The 12,890-nt window shown below is 39.7% G+C and overlaps 1 protein-coding gene across 5 annotated transcripts; it reads right to left on the bottom strand.

Moving 5' to 3' along the window:
- Window positions 1-664: 664 nt before the first annotated feature.
- On the bottom strand, window positions 665-12,701 carry ddhd2 (DDHD domain containing 2). Of its 5 annotated transcripts, none has more exons than XM_026188037.2 (20): window positions 12,563-12,701; window positions 11,850-12,041; window positions 10,080-10,272; window positions 8,764-8,960; window positions 8,547-8,636; window positions 7,067-7,187; window positions 6,876-6,965; window positions 6,661-6,802; window positions 6,333-6,541; window positions 6,174-6,235; window positions 5,953-6,069; window positions 5,722-5,817; window positions 5,330-5,506; window positions 5,194-5,220; window positions 4,576-4,731; window positions 4,165-4,267; window positions 3,929-4,090; window positions 3,617-3,721; window positions 2,155-2,323; window positions 665-2,068 (listed from the first exon to the last, which is right to left on the bottom strand). In XM_026188037.2, the coding sequence occupies exons 2-20, from the start codon at window positions 11,967-11,969 to the stop codon at window positions 1,987-1,989; spliced, it is 2,418 nt and encodes an 805-aa protein (XP_026043822.1). In that variant the 5' UTR covers window positions 11,970-12,041; window positions 12,563-12,701; the 3' UTR covers window positions 665-1,986. The 5 variants fall into 5 exon arrangements, with proteins under 5 accessions (XP_026043822.1, XP_080165300.1, XP_026043825.1 ...); XM_080309174.1 differs by having other exon boundaries at window positions 11,850-12,084; window positions 12,563-12,645; XM_026188040.2 differs by lacking the exon at window positions 3,617-3,721.
- Window positions 12,702-12,890: the final 189 nt, after the last annotated feature.

Here is a 12,890-nt window from a genome sequence, read left to right as displayed (position 1 = left end):
TTACAGTTACTGAAGGCAAAACTGAAAGCAGAGAGACCCACAAATAAGCAGCAGTGGCTGCAGTGAAGGTCTAGTGGAGTGTCTTAAGGAATGAAACAACATGTGATGAAGTCCATGGACTGTAGAAGTAAACCTACAAAAGCTATTTATTTATTTCAAATTCAAAACAATCATGTTTCAATAAACCTGAAAAAGCACAACGCATTTGGAATATTTTATTATGGCACACAAAACATGTAACCACATTTACAGGGTATCAGAAAGGATTTTTTTTGTATTTGGTATATAACAGTATATCAGTATAAAGTGCCCAAAACAATGGTTATGGTTTTGAAGAAGACTCATGGACTATTAAGTCCTGTTTTCTACTGTTTATCATGGCTGTGGTTTATAAAGTGAAATTTACAGACAATCATTAGGTTCTACAGAACATCGTCATGGTTACGGCGCATTTAGTGCATTTTTAAAAGAAGAAAAAGAACCAGCTGAGCAGGTTAATTTATTATTTATGCAAATGTCACGTGCAGAGGGCTGTGCTACCCTGATAGTGATAATAAAAGAGTCTTACAAAAGGTAAATTACTCTAACACACACAGTTTCTAACTCAATAGTCTTGACATTATGTTGGTTGATATGCAAATTTATCTTACTTATAATACTGATATTTCCCAACAAATATATATTTTTATATAAAATAAATACATTTGAAACATCTTTTAATACATCTTGTACTTGAAATGAAATTCTTATGAATTTTACAACAAAATTCTTTTGCCGTGTGCATAATATTCATTAACATTTTAGAGCGTAAGAATTGAAACAGGATCACAATATGTTGCAAAACTCTGTGCTATTTTAAAAAAGAAGTGCATGCAGTGCAAACAGAAAGGGTGACTTACAAAACTTCAGTACAAAGAAGGAGATAAGAAAAATCTGACTCGTGGATAACGCCAAAGTTACAACTGCCCGAAGACTGTAGTCTGAATCCGAAGCAACTATATTTTAGGACAGACGATGCATTGCTGGGCCAAATGCAAAGAAGCAACAACATGGTAAAGAGGAAATGGTACAAAACTGAGGGAGAGTGGGTGAATGTGACCTTTCCATTAGTTTACACAATCTTAAAACATAGAATACCAACCCACACTTAGAGTGCATACAAAAAGACACCTGCATTTCCAAACATCATCATGGTTCCTTCATACAGATACATGTGTTAGACACAAACATTACTTACATTAACAGCAGTATGTTTGTGAAGTAACAGGAGTGACACCAACATTACCAAAACGCTGCACAAATGTATGGGAAAGCAGCTTTGGGTTTCAAGTGTCTCTGATGTGGGCAGAGAGAATAGAGCTGCCAGAAAAACGTAACAGACAAAACAAACTTTCATTTTCCTGTTTATAAAGCAAAAATCCTATTAAGTCAAACAAAACAACTCTACATGTGTGATTGCAGACTGTGCACAGAGTTGGGAAATCTATAAAAATTTTTACAGACTATAGATAAATATAAAAGAATATGTGCCATTTTGATTTTATGAATGAAATCGTAAATATGTTTTTGTTGAAAGTGCCACCTGAAAATGAGTTCTAGTTCGACATGCGACGACAAACAAGTACAAAGGTATTGTGTGGGTTTTCTGGTAGTTGTAAGCACAATATTTCAGTAACTAAGCAACTTGAAGTAAAAGAAGAGTAAAGTAAAGAATGATTAAAAATAGTGCAACCAGAAGCACGACGGTGCTTCCTGTAGTGGCAAGAAGCAGCTGCCATCCTAAATTAAGGTTAAACAAAAAAGAAGAACCTAGATCACCTGACTGGAGTCAAACTGTCACTACTGAAGGGTTTGGATAGATTCTGGCAGGCATGTATCATCCCGACAGTAAGGCATTCTGGAAAAATAATGTACAAACTCTGGCTCTATCATTTGTCCTTCATTTTCCTAAAATCAGGCAAACATTTCTTCATTTATACAACTTTCCTACTGTTGTGGCTGTTCGATAGCCACACCTAGGTTGTCGTAAATCTCCTTCAGCAGCAGTAGAGCTGTATCCTCCGATTCCCTAACAAGCAGAAAGACAAACCTTTTATTTGAAGTAAAAATATTTAAATCATTTCCATCAACCCTGCACAGATACGAAAAACTCACCAGTAACACAGATGAGACTGGATGGCAAACAGGTACTCGTTGAAGCTCTCAATGGGTTTCTCCTGAAGCACATAGTCAATGCGTCGACCTCCATTTAACATCCCCATTTTAATCTCACGATGCTCTCTTTCTTCCACTGACTCTGAGGACTCTGCCTCATCAAACCCTCCTGAAGGGACAGAAATCATTTCAAACAAGGCTGCACGCACCGAAACCATGACAACACCCAACGGAGGCTCTTTGCTTTTACTTACCCTCTGTGGTAAAATAATTAACAGATAACTAAGTGAGAGCAAAGAGGGAAGCATGTGCTGTTTGCAGTGAGCAACACAAAACTAAATTTACAGAGTAATAAAAGTTAAATGCAAACTGTGCAGCTAAATCCACTTCTGCAAACACTATTAACAATACTCTGAGAAGTCTACTCCAAACATCAATCAGTATATACTACCATCATAGATCCTGTCAGATGGGGTTGGGACGCTACCCCATGGCATTAGTTAATATACATTTTAGGCTTAAAAAAGCAAAACAAACAAAACGTGTTTTTACGGGTTTATATTAGTGAAGGAGGTTTGTCAATACTTGTCTACTATGACATTTTAGTTCATTTTATGTAGTATCAGGTACGTGTATAGTTATAGGCAAATCATGAGTAAATGTCAGTAAGTTGGGGTAGTTTTGACTGATGTGCTTGTTAGCTTGCAATGAATCCCTCGAGGCTCCCCTAAAAACCCCAATGCACTTCTGATGAACCTGCTGCTGTTGGCTGTTAGCGTCTCAATCTATCTTTGCATGTACTGGCTTGTAATCCTGACATTAAAACATAAAAACTCTCAAATAACATTCCATTAGAATAAGGTTGTAAATGAATACCTGTGAGCCCTGAGATAAAAAACAAAAAAACGGTATCCTGTCACTTAATTGCAGGACGTGCACCCACATGTAGCTACTGCACGAGGTCTACAGATGAATATCATATTCCAGCTAATTTCTCATGTAATTAAAAAAAGAAAGAAAAGAAAACTTGACTGCTTTAAAACTGCTAGTGCTGCTCGTTCAGTCCACTGCTTTAGTTACACCGGCTTATGATACTGAGGATCCACCAGCCAGAACTAAAAGGAAAAGCGGGAGGCAGAAGCCTAACGGAGCCTGAGTCAGTAATGCGCTACAGGAAAAAATACATCATATTCCCTCTTTGTATATGAGCAAATGTAAATGCCGATGTAAACCTCTGCAACTGAGCAGCAAAGTAGAAATAATTAATTCTGCCTCTTTTGTATGAATACTGGAAACATGTTAGTTTTCTAGGTCAAGATGAGTAATGATGTATTCATAGGCTTAGAGCTTTCTAAGAGAGGACTAAAAGGTCATTAAACCAATGTTACAGCAGCTATAAATTACAATGAGTTAATTACTTGTTTTATTAATCAACCCCACGCAAATGACTATGCTAGCTTACCTCGAAAGTAATGCCTATGAATGGCACTAGACCACGCCAGTATTTTAGTCCAAAAATTAGCCCCTTTGTCTTCCCTCTTAGTAGAAGCAGTGACTGCCGCTGAGGCTGAGGTTCATAGTAAAGTAGTAAAGGGTGAGGGAAGCAGAAGAAAACACCAGATAGAGCAGAACAGAGGAGGGCAACATGCAGAGAGGGGTGAGAGGAGTACGAGGAGACTGAGTTAGACACACGTGTGCACATTCGCTCCCACACGCAAACACACACAACACACACAACACACACAAATAAAGCAAATGAACATGCGTTATTTACCCTGCGTCTCCTCAAGGGTTTTCTCTGTTGTAGTTTCTCCTCCTTCCCCCGGAGGCAGTGCAGCAACCGGCAGTCTGGCAAAGGACTGCCACGCAGTCCGTAATGATCCTAGAACATTGTTCTTCAAATCCATGCTCATTCGGGTCAAGCTGTCCTTTAGTTCTACAAAACAAAGAGAAACGGAAATGAGTTCCTACAATAGTACAGCTTATTTCAGTACAGAGAAATAATCATACCCAGGTGCATCCTCTTGCGGCCTTTATGGTGAGGGATTAGCATGGGCTCCAGGTCCACCTCGGAAACAATCATGGGCTCTATCCGATAGGCAACAGGATCATACTAAACACAGATAAAAGACATAAAAGATGACCTCTTTCATCATGTGAGTAGAGAAAGAGTCCAGCAGGTGCTTGTCTATATACCAACTATTTCTTTGGCAAATCTTTTAATCTTGAATTCAACAACTAAATAAAGAAGTAGTAAAGAGCAAAGAAGCTGTCTACTTTAATCCAATTACCTTAATCTAATGCTGTTAACATTTTTCATTTCCTCTTTTTTTCCCCCAACTCATACTGGCAGGTGAGGTTTCTTTAAGAGATGAGTGCAGAATCAGAGTGGGCATTTGAGTTAAGTAAGGAGTTACTCACTGGGTGGTAGATGTTGTAAAAGCTCTTGCAGGTGGGGAAGGTGTAGTTTGGATCGATGCGTTTAAGCCCACGTACAGTCAGAAACATACCAATTGGAGAACCGAATGCAAAAAACGTCTGAGGGTGGAATTCAAGCTGCGGGTAATCAATGGATACCTGTGGAAAAATGGTGGGGTTAGCTTGTTACAGTGAGTTATAATTTAAACAGATTCTGTTGTAGGACACACACACACACACACACACACACACACACACACACACACGATAGAAATTTCTCCCTTGGTTAGCTGTGCCATCTGAAAATATTACAACATCCAGGAAGTACACCAGCAGGTGAGGAGGACACCAGGGAGATGGCCACTCATGCAGGACTGACTCATGAGTGTGAGGACAGACAGACAATGGCACTGGGATGTACCTTTCAATGGGACAAACACGGTACCCTAATAATGGCACAATATGACAAAAGTTCTCTTATCATTGATCTGCTGTAGTTTAGCTCCCTTGAGAGCCCCCTGTTCTGACTGAAGTATATATGAACAGAAACTCCAGACACAGTTAGGTCAAAGACAGCAAAGGACAAAGCCGAAGAGTATGTGGACACCATGTGAGACACACCTGTCCCTTGGCTATGCCTCCATTGGTCTGTCCAGGTAAGCGGGCGGAGGGGAGGAGAGAAGCAGGAAGGTGATGCATCAAAGCTTCACCCCCCGAGCAAAAATAACAATGGTGTATTTGTCTGCATGTGTTGTACCTGTCCAATGCCCACATCGAAGTACTCATAGTCCACAGCACTAGTGACAGACTGCGGCCTGTGCAAGTGGAACTGCTGAGGTGGTAATCCTGAAGACTCATTGCCATCCTGAGTACTTGTCACTTCAGGCTGAAGTTGTGGCCCTTGTGCCTGACACACTGCTCCCATCCTGCAGTCCTGTTATGAATAAGAAATATAAAACATTATCAGCAGGTTTTCCAAACATGGCTTAAACTATGTTAAACCAAAAAAAGGAAAGTAAATTAGCAAATTCATGTAAATCACTAAAATTCACCAATATTCTCCAATTGCATTTCATTCAAGTACAAATTCTTAAATAAAAAAAATAAAAAAAGGAGGAAGAAAATCCACATAATTGAAATGAGCCAGACCTCTGGAAGCCATTTCCTTCTGACATAATTCAGGATCTTCTTTCTAGGTCCAAGAGGAATTCCCAAATCTTTAAGATCACTGTCACGGCAAAGAGCCTAAAAAAGAAGATTAATTGGTTTTCTAAGTAGGATCAAATGACTCAGTGGGTGTTATTATGTGAACAGTATACAACATGTAATCCATAGATAGAACCTTCAGTTCTCTCAGTGTGTATATTCATTATGTGTTACCAGAGATTCGAGATCCAGGTTTTCGTTCTGCAACACATCCAAATATTGCTGTAGGCCCAGTCTGTTCAGAGTCTGCTCCAGTGTGTTGCAGTTCAGATGACAGGGCTCACCAGAGATCTTACGTAGAAGAGGAAATAGAACTGAAAAAGCCATGAAGAAATATACAATCTTTCCTAATCAGTAAAGTTTCATTATTCTTTGCTGGGAATGTCATGTTGTACCCCTTGTCTAGCTTGTGATTCATCCCTCTGATTGGTTAGCAGATCAAACAGGATCAGTGAACCTGCAGAAGTAGAGGCAAAGCAGAAAAGTTAAAACTCTGCATTTTAGGTCCCACTTCTTTGTGATTGCGAGAGTTTCTGCGTTTGCACATCTCTAACCCAGGCTATGGCCTACTACTGAAACTGTCCCGCTGAACTCTGGGTGTCTCTGCTTAAAGAGTACATGTAGCCTGTTGAACTCCGAGGCCACTGTGTCCACTATGGTCTGGCAGTAAGTGGGGCTGTTATAGAAAAACAAGTCCAGCAGAGTGTCATTGGTGAAATGTCTCAGCCTGCTGATGCTGGGGAGAGTGATCCTCTGGATGTCCCTGGGAAGTGGGGAAGACAAGAGAAATCAGAAAACAAGAAAAGCGTCTAACAGGGTCATGAGCTGGACTGCAACAGAGAAATCCTGTTTTGTTGATGTCCAATTTCTGTTCATACTTACTCATCAACACCAGTGGCATCTCCATGTAGAGCACTGTGCCAGTTGACTGGGAGGAACTCTACTCGGCCCACCTGACCTTCCTGCTGAGCACGCTTATAATGAGAGGCCAGGAGGGATAGGGAAACACTCCTGAAGTCATTCACTGGAAAGATATTAAAAGAGGTCATAAACACACATGGGAACATTTATATATACATATAAACAAAGAAGCTTACCACACTGTATGATGGATCGGAAACGTAAGTCGCACGCAGGGCCAATGCCGTGCACCATGAAGACAACATGGTCCACCTTTTCTGGTTCACCTGCAAACACACGTACAAATATGATGAGCCTAAAGCGCTGACTGTGTGGGATACTTTCTGAAACTGGTGACGAGTAGCTTTCACCACATTATCATACATACCATCAGGTATTTCTACAGAGATGTTGTCTACTCCCCTTTTGACAGTTCTTGGCCGGGTATGTTCTGAGGGGGAGGACACCCAGTCATCCTGCAATCCTATTGGCTGATACTGCATTATCAACTGAGAAGAAAAACAGTGGGTAGAGACTTATATGGGTGACAAATAAGTTTAATTATATCTTTTTTTTTTTAAAGATAAACAAAAAACAATGCTGATACAATAATACATAAAGTAAGAGAAGTTGTGACATTAATAATAGTGACCCAAAACAATACGCTTGCACAATAGTTTGGTGAAGTACAACAATGAGTAATATATGAACAAATGTCATCCATGTCATTTGATTCCAGTTACAAAAATGTGGCAATTGTCCGTGTCATCTACTTTTAAACAAATTAGAATCAACCCCAACAAGTTCCAGTGGCCTCTCCCATTCCTGCTGTAAAAGTAAAGTCCTTCCATAAATAAAGTGTCCAAGTTTTTCTTTTATTCACATCTCTGAGACCTGTGATTTCCACATGGAAAAGGGAGCAGTGTGTGAATCAAGGATCTCATCTCTGACCCACATCACCATTATAGCTTTCCTTGCTAACATGAAAAAAGGCTGGATTGGATCTTTCTTTTGTTTCCAAACCTTCCAAACCAGACAGATCTGCTGAAACTTGTTGACCTTTTGCTGCATTAACACTTGAACATAGTGGTGCCCGGCACATTTGATTGCAATGCAACCTGGTGTTAACGAGGCTTACATTTGAAACTGGGACAGTCTGGAGTGGTTCCTGTTGTGTACTTACAACAGATGAACGGACATGTGCAGATGTGTGGTAAAATATTATACTGTAACTTTTTATGCCTGCTGCAAACTGCCATGAAAGTTTACCCAGGCTCAAAGTTAACTCCTCAGAACAGCATCTGGATATCTAAAAAAAAAATAAAAATCTATCTAACAGTTCTGAGTCATCTGAGCTTAGACTCAAAGTTTTTGATCTCTAAATATCTGTATAAGATTTGATGTATTAAACTGAACTGTCAGTGAATCAAATGTTTTAAGTCTTCCATTCTCAAAAAGATTAACAGCACCTGCTCTTTGCCAAAATGTAAAATTTGATAAGTTTCCTGTGATAACAGCTCTGGGTTATCAGCCAGTGTTGTTATAAGATAAAAGAGGGAGAGTGCTATTAAATAATTTTGTGAGTGCTCTCCAAGCTCACATCACATTAGTCATAAGAAGATTGTTTTTGGCAATGGGTGGCTTTTTTAAAATTTTACCCAGCAGGTTCACAGTAGAGAAAATCTCTAATATTTTATTATCTAAATAAGGTCTGTTTCCTGGTTGTTTTTTTAATATAATAAATGTAATTTGCTTTCATTTTGTTTCTAATTCAGTGAAATAAAAAACATTTTAAGTATGCAAATAGTTCTTTGGGTGCCAGTCTCATGAACAGAATCACTCTTTGATATTTTAACAGCAGGCTTTACCTTCGGATTGTGTAAGATGACAGTCTCTCCAGTGGGAAAATCCAATTTCTTCTTCCATTCATCTGAAGTCACTGATTTCCTATAGGCTTCCTGCAAAATATTTATATATTAAAAGTGTTACTTAAGACCAAAGTTGAGAAGACTATAAAGTTAGAAAGTAGTCAGCTATAGAGAAGGAAGGAGTGCTGGTGAAAGGTCATTATTTGTGTCTGACTACCTCCAGATCCTTGCTGAAATCCTCAGGATAAGGCATGAATCTGGTGTCTTTATCTCCTTTGTAAAACCAGGTGCACCTGCGGACCTCAGAGGGAGCTTGCTCCCAATACACAGCGTAACGCTTCCTTTCCTTGACATGTACATCATACCGTTGCCCTTCCACAGCTACCACCTTATCCTCCTCGCCCTCGTCGCTGACTGCGAGGTAAAAACATACAAACGCAGATATAAATAAAGAAAGCACTCTGGTGCTTTGATTTAATTACAGCGTATGCTATTTTTACAGGACTAAAGAAGTTACTTTACAAGTTAAATTTGATCACACGTTTTACTTTGCAGCAATTACTGGTCACTCATCAGTGACTTCATCAGCATCACCAAGTGAACAATAAGTTTATTCTTCTGAAATAATTTAATCATGTACCTGCTGTTAGAACCACCGTCCGTCTTTAGTTTAATGGACACTCATACTCTTTTATTTGTCAACTTAACCTTTATTGACAACATTTTGTACAACACCATTCATATTTTCATTGCGGTTGTCACACACAAGATCAATATTAATAATAATAATAAAACTACATGCTTCCCCCCAAACGTAGATTTAGACTCTTTCTTTGGTGTTTAAATATTGTAAAATTATCTACTGATAAGTACATCTTTCTGAACCCTTGAGGAGTATGTTATTTGTTCAAAGAGTCATACTTTTAAAATGACATTCTTATACCGCTGTTTTATTATTACTTTCGTTTTCCTTTGGATGGGGATGTTCAAAACGTTAGTGTGTCAGTGGGAGTTAAGAACACTAAGACACACCCAAACCAACCCTGAAACTGAACTTCGGTTGGTTAAATTGTTAATAGCAGGGAGCATGTCCTAACAGAACAGTCAAATGGCCTACTGGGCATTTAGCCAGTGATAGCAACACTGTTTTGAAAGTTTATCTTTCCATCAGTTGTTCCAGGAAAACTCCAACTTTTGTAATAATGACACAGGGATTATGCAGTTTTTCTTGGATACAATAAAATCAGGTCTTACTTCCTGGCATTTTCCTTAAAGGAAAATCACAAGTTTTAATAAAAAAAAAATTTTTAACCAGCTTTTCAAATGGGATTTTGTTTGTTTGTTCCCAGTATAGAATCCATTTTTATGACCTTTGTTAAGCAAACTGACAAACACATGTTCGTACCCTCCAACCACACCCTACTGTCAACAAAGGCCCAGAAAAATGCTTGCTGATATAACCCCAGACTATCCATTTGTAATAATTTAAGTACACAGTATCTTTTATAACGTACAAGTAAAATACATTCTTACTGTTGGTGAAGGCATTCTCTAGTTTGTCAGAGTCTTCTCTGCTGAAAGGAAGCCAGGAGGTGTTGTCATCAGCACGTCGACAGAAGAACCAGTGAGGCTGCACTTCTTGGTAAGGAGCATGAGCTGACTCCATGTCAAGCATCTCGAAAGAGGACGCTGAAGAAGGAGAAGCTTCGTCCACCACAGGTGAAGCCTGAAGAAAAATTATGGCGACATGATCAAAATCTGACATCAGTATTTCTTCCTGTGCTTACTGTCTTTGGAACAGTGCACTGTTCAACTCAGCAATTATTAGAACCAGTAAATTCAAAAGTCCGAACCAGGCTGTGCCTTTCTGTAAAATCCTATGAAGCAAGCCCAAACCATGAGACAGAACAAGGGGTGTCAGGAAAGACAGGATTAGGCCTTGTCTTTGTAAAAAGCACAAAGCCCTACTTTATGCTTTTCTTCACAAGCTGCCTCTTGTCTGTTCTTCTTTCCACAACTGATAAAACTATAGCTTGTAAACAATCTACTTCCACTGAAAATCCAGTGTTAACACACAATGCTGCCAGTAATAATTTTGGCAATTCATTGTGTCAAACAGTGCCTGACACAACACCCGCCCACATTACTGACAGCAGCCAAATCAGTCTGCATTAAGCATCTGGACAGATTTATAATGACTGAGAATAAAGTGGAATGTGACCGAAGAACCTTCCCTAGGAATTAAATCTTGCTGTTATCTTGCAAGTAAAATTTCTCCCTGAGACTTTGTTAGGCACACAGCTAACTGTACCACATATTTAATGACATGTCATGCAGGGGGAAAAAGCAACAAACCATCAGGAATGTAAATGATAAAACTCCAAAGTCACAGGCAGAGATATTCTGACAGTAGCCCAGATGATCACACCAGGATTGTTGTCACTTTTGCATTACCTGCTTTACTTAAAACTTTACAATGAGTCAAACCACAAAAAACAAACACTATTTAATGTCCATCTATTACTACTACACACTACCAGAGTGGCTCTCAAACTGCAGATTGGTGAAGTTAAAGCCTCAGTCAGACAGGCCTAGAGACTGGCCGGTGACTGGCTGGGAACCCAAAATCTTAATTTAGATTAATATGGCTTTTATATTGTGATGCATGCTTAATAAGGAAGTCCCAGAAAGGCAAAGAAGTCACCCCCACTGAAAACACTGCATCCAGATAAACATAATCACCTTCTGGGATATGAAGTTTAAAAATTACTCCCATTATCCTGCTGTCCTTTATTAAGTGGCTCTACGGAGTAGTGGTTTACACAATTGGCTAACAAGGGAAAGATCCCTGGTTCCTTTCTGGGGGGAGACAGATATCCATTGGGGGTTGCATCAGAAAGAAGATCAAGCATAAAAATCTCCAAATCTGACTGCTCAAGCCTATCCTTCATGCCTTTGGGTTTTTGTTTTTTGCTAATATGTCATTTATGTCTCCAAAAGTTGATTCCGTTCATCTGGACGTAGTGTTTTGTGGGAGAAACGTTTCCTCACTTGGATGAGTGACGAAACGTTTCTCCCACAAACGCTACGTCCAGATGAACAGAATCAACTTTTGGAGATTTACTTACCTGGATGATTGAGCATGCATCAAGATGTCATTTATGCTACATTTCATTTCATTTATAGTCCCTTCTGTCACTTTTTTATGTCTGGTGAAACAGGTTAGGACTAAATTCATATTAGGGTTAGTGTTGCTGCATCCAGCAACATTTATCCCCCCCATGGTTATGCATGTACCCTCACCTGATCCTCAGGTGTGCTCCCCGTGGCCACTGTCTTAGTGGGGTTGTCGAGCAGGTCTTGGGAGTTATCGCTTGGGGCAGCCCGAAAGAGACCCCCCTCTTCAACTTCACTGACTGACATGAGCTCGATGATCAACTCTTACATGAAGCGGGCAGAAGGCCACACAGTCACAGGACATGTAACAACAGAGTTCTGCATGGATGACACAGACAGTCAGTGGCATCCCATACATAACCTGTTACAACGTGTAAAAACAAAAAATACAAAACGAGTGAAAGTGTTGCAGCAGATTGTGGCACAGGGAGAATCACAGGTGGTGAGAAAAGAAGAGCCAGCTAAGCTCCAAGGATAAACTGACAGCTGTCTCCTTAGCTGCTGGTCAGCAACGGTGAACAGAATGGAAATACAAAAAGCTAAAAGTTCACTCACACAACGGCTGTATGATAAGTTGTGATGACGTACGTGGCAGGGAAACGCTGTACATTATCTTGACTAAAACAATGTTCATGGTTAACTGCCACGTTGTAAGCCTTGTATTTTAAAGGATGCAAAAACACAATCGCCGAGGCCAAGAGTTGTAGCGCTGGTTGAGGTTTATGCTAACTGAGTTACAATGGCTGGACGGGACGCTATTATTACAGTTCTTTTTGTTTCCAAACAGTGTTATTAGACATCACAGCATTAGTAACAGACAGCTGTTAAGTTAAACTCACCGACAACTTCACAAAGACCTAATGCAGAGGATTTAAATTGTTTGTTTATTCTATCTTGTCGTGGCTAGCTCGGTTAGCCGAGGACAGCCTCCTGAAACGATGCTAGATTGCAGTGACCTCGGAAATATGAACATTACTGAGTGAGCATTCACGACTGACTACAATGTAGGTCAAAACCACAGACTCGGGATAACTACATCAATTTGGATGTTTCTCCGATGCCTGTACTACAAAGTGTGATCATTAGAAGGCGAAGTGCTTAACCATAGCGTCTAGTGTTAGTATTAGTCTTCATAAAATAAAACAAACGCATCGTTATCATTAAAGT

Source organism: Astatotilapia calliptera, chromosome 12 (assembly GCF_964374335.1).
Source record: "Astatotilapia calliptera chromosome 12, fAstCal68.1, whole genome shotgun sequence".
NCBI lineage: Eukaryota > Metazoa > Chordata > Actinopteri > Cichliformes > Cichlidae > Astatotilapia > Astatotilapia calliptera.
This window is presented reverse-complemented; position numbering and strand designations above follow the sequence as displayed.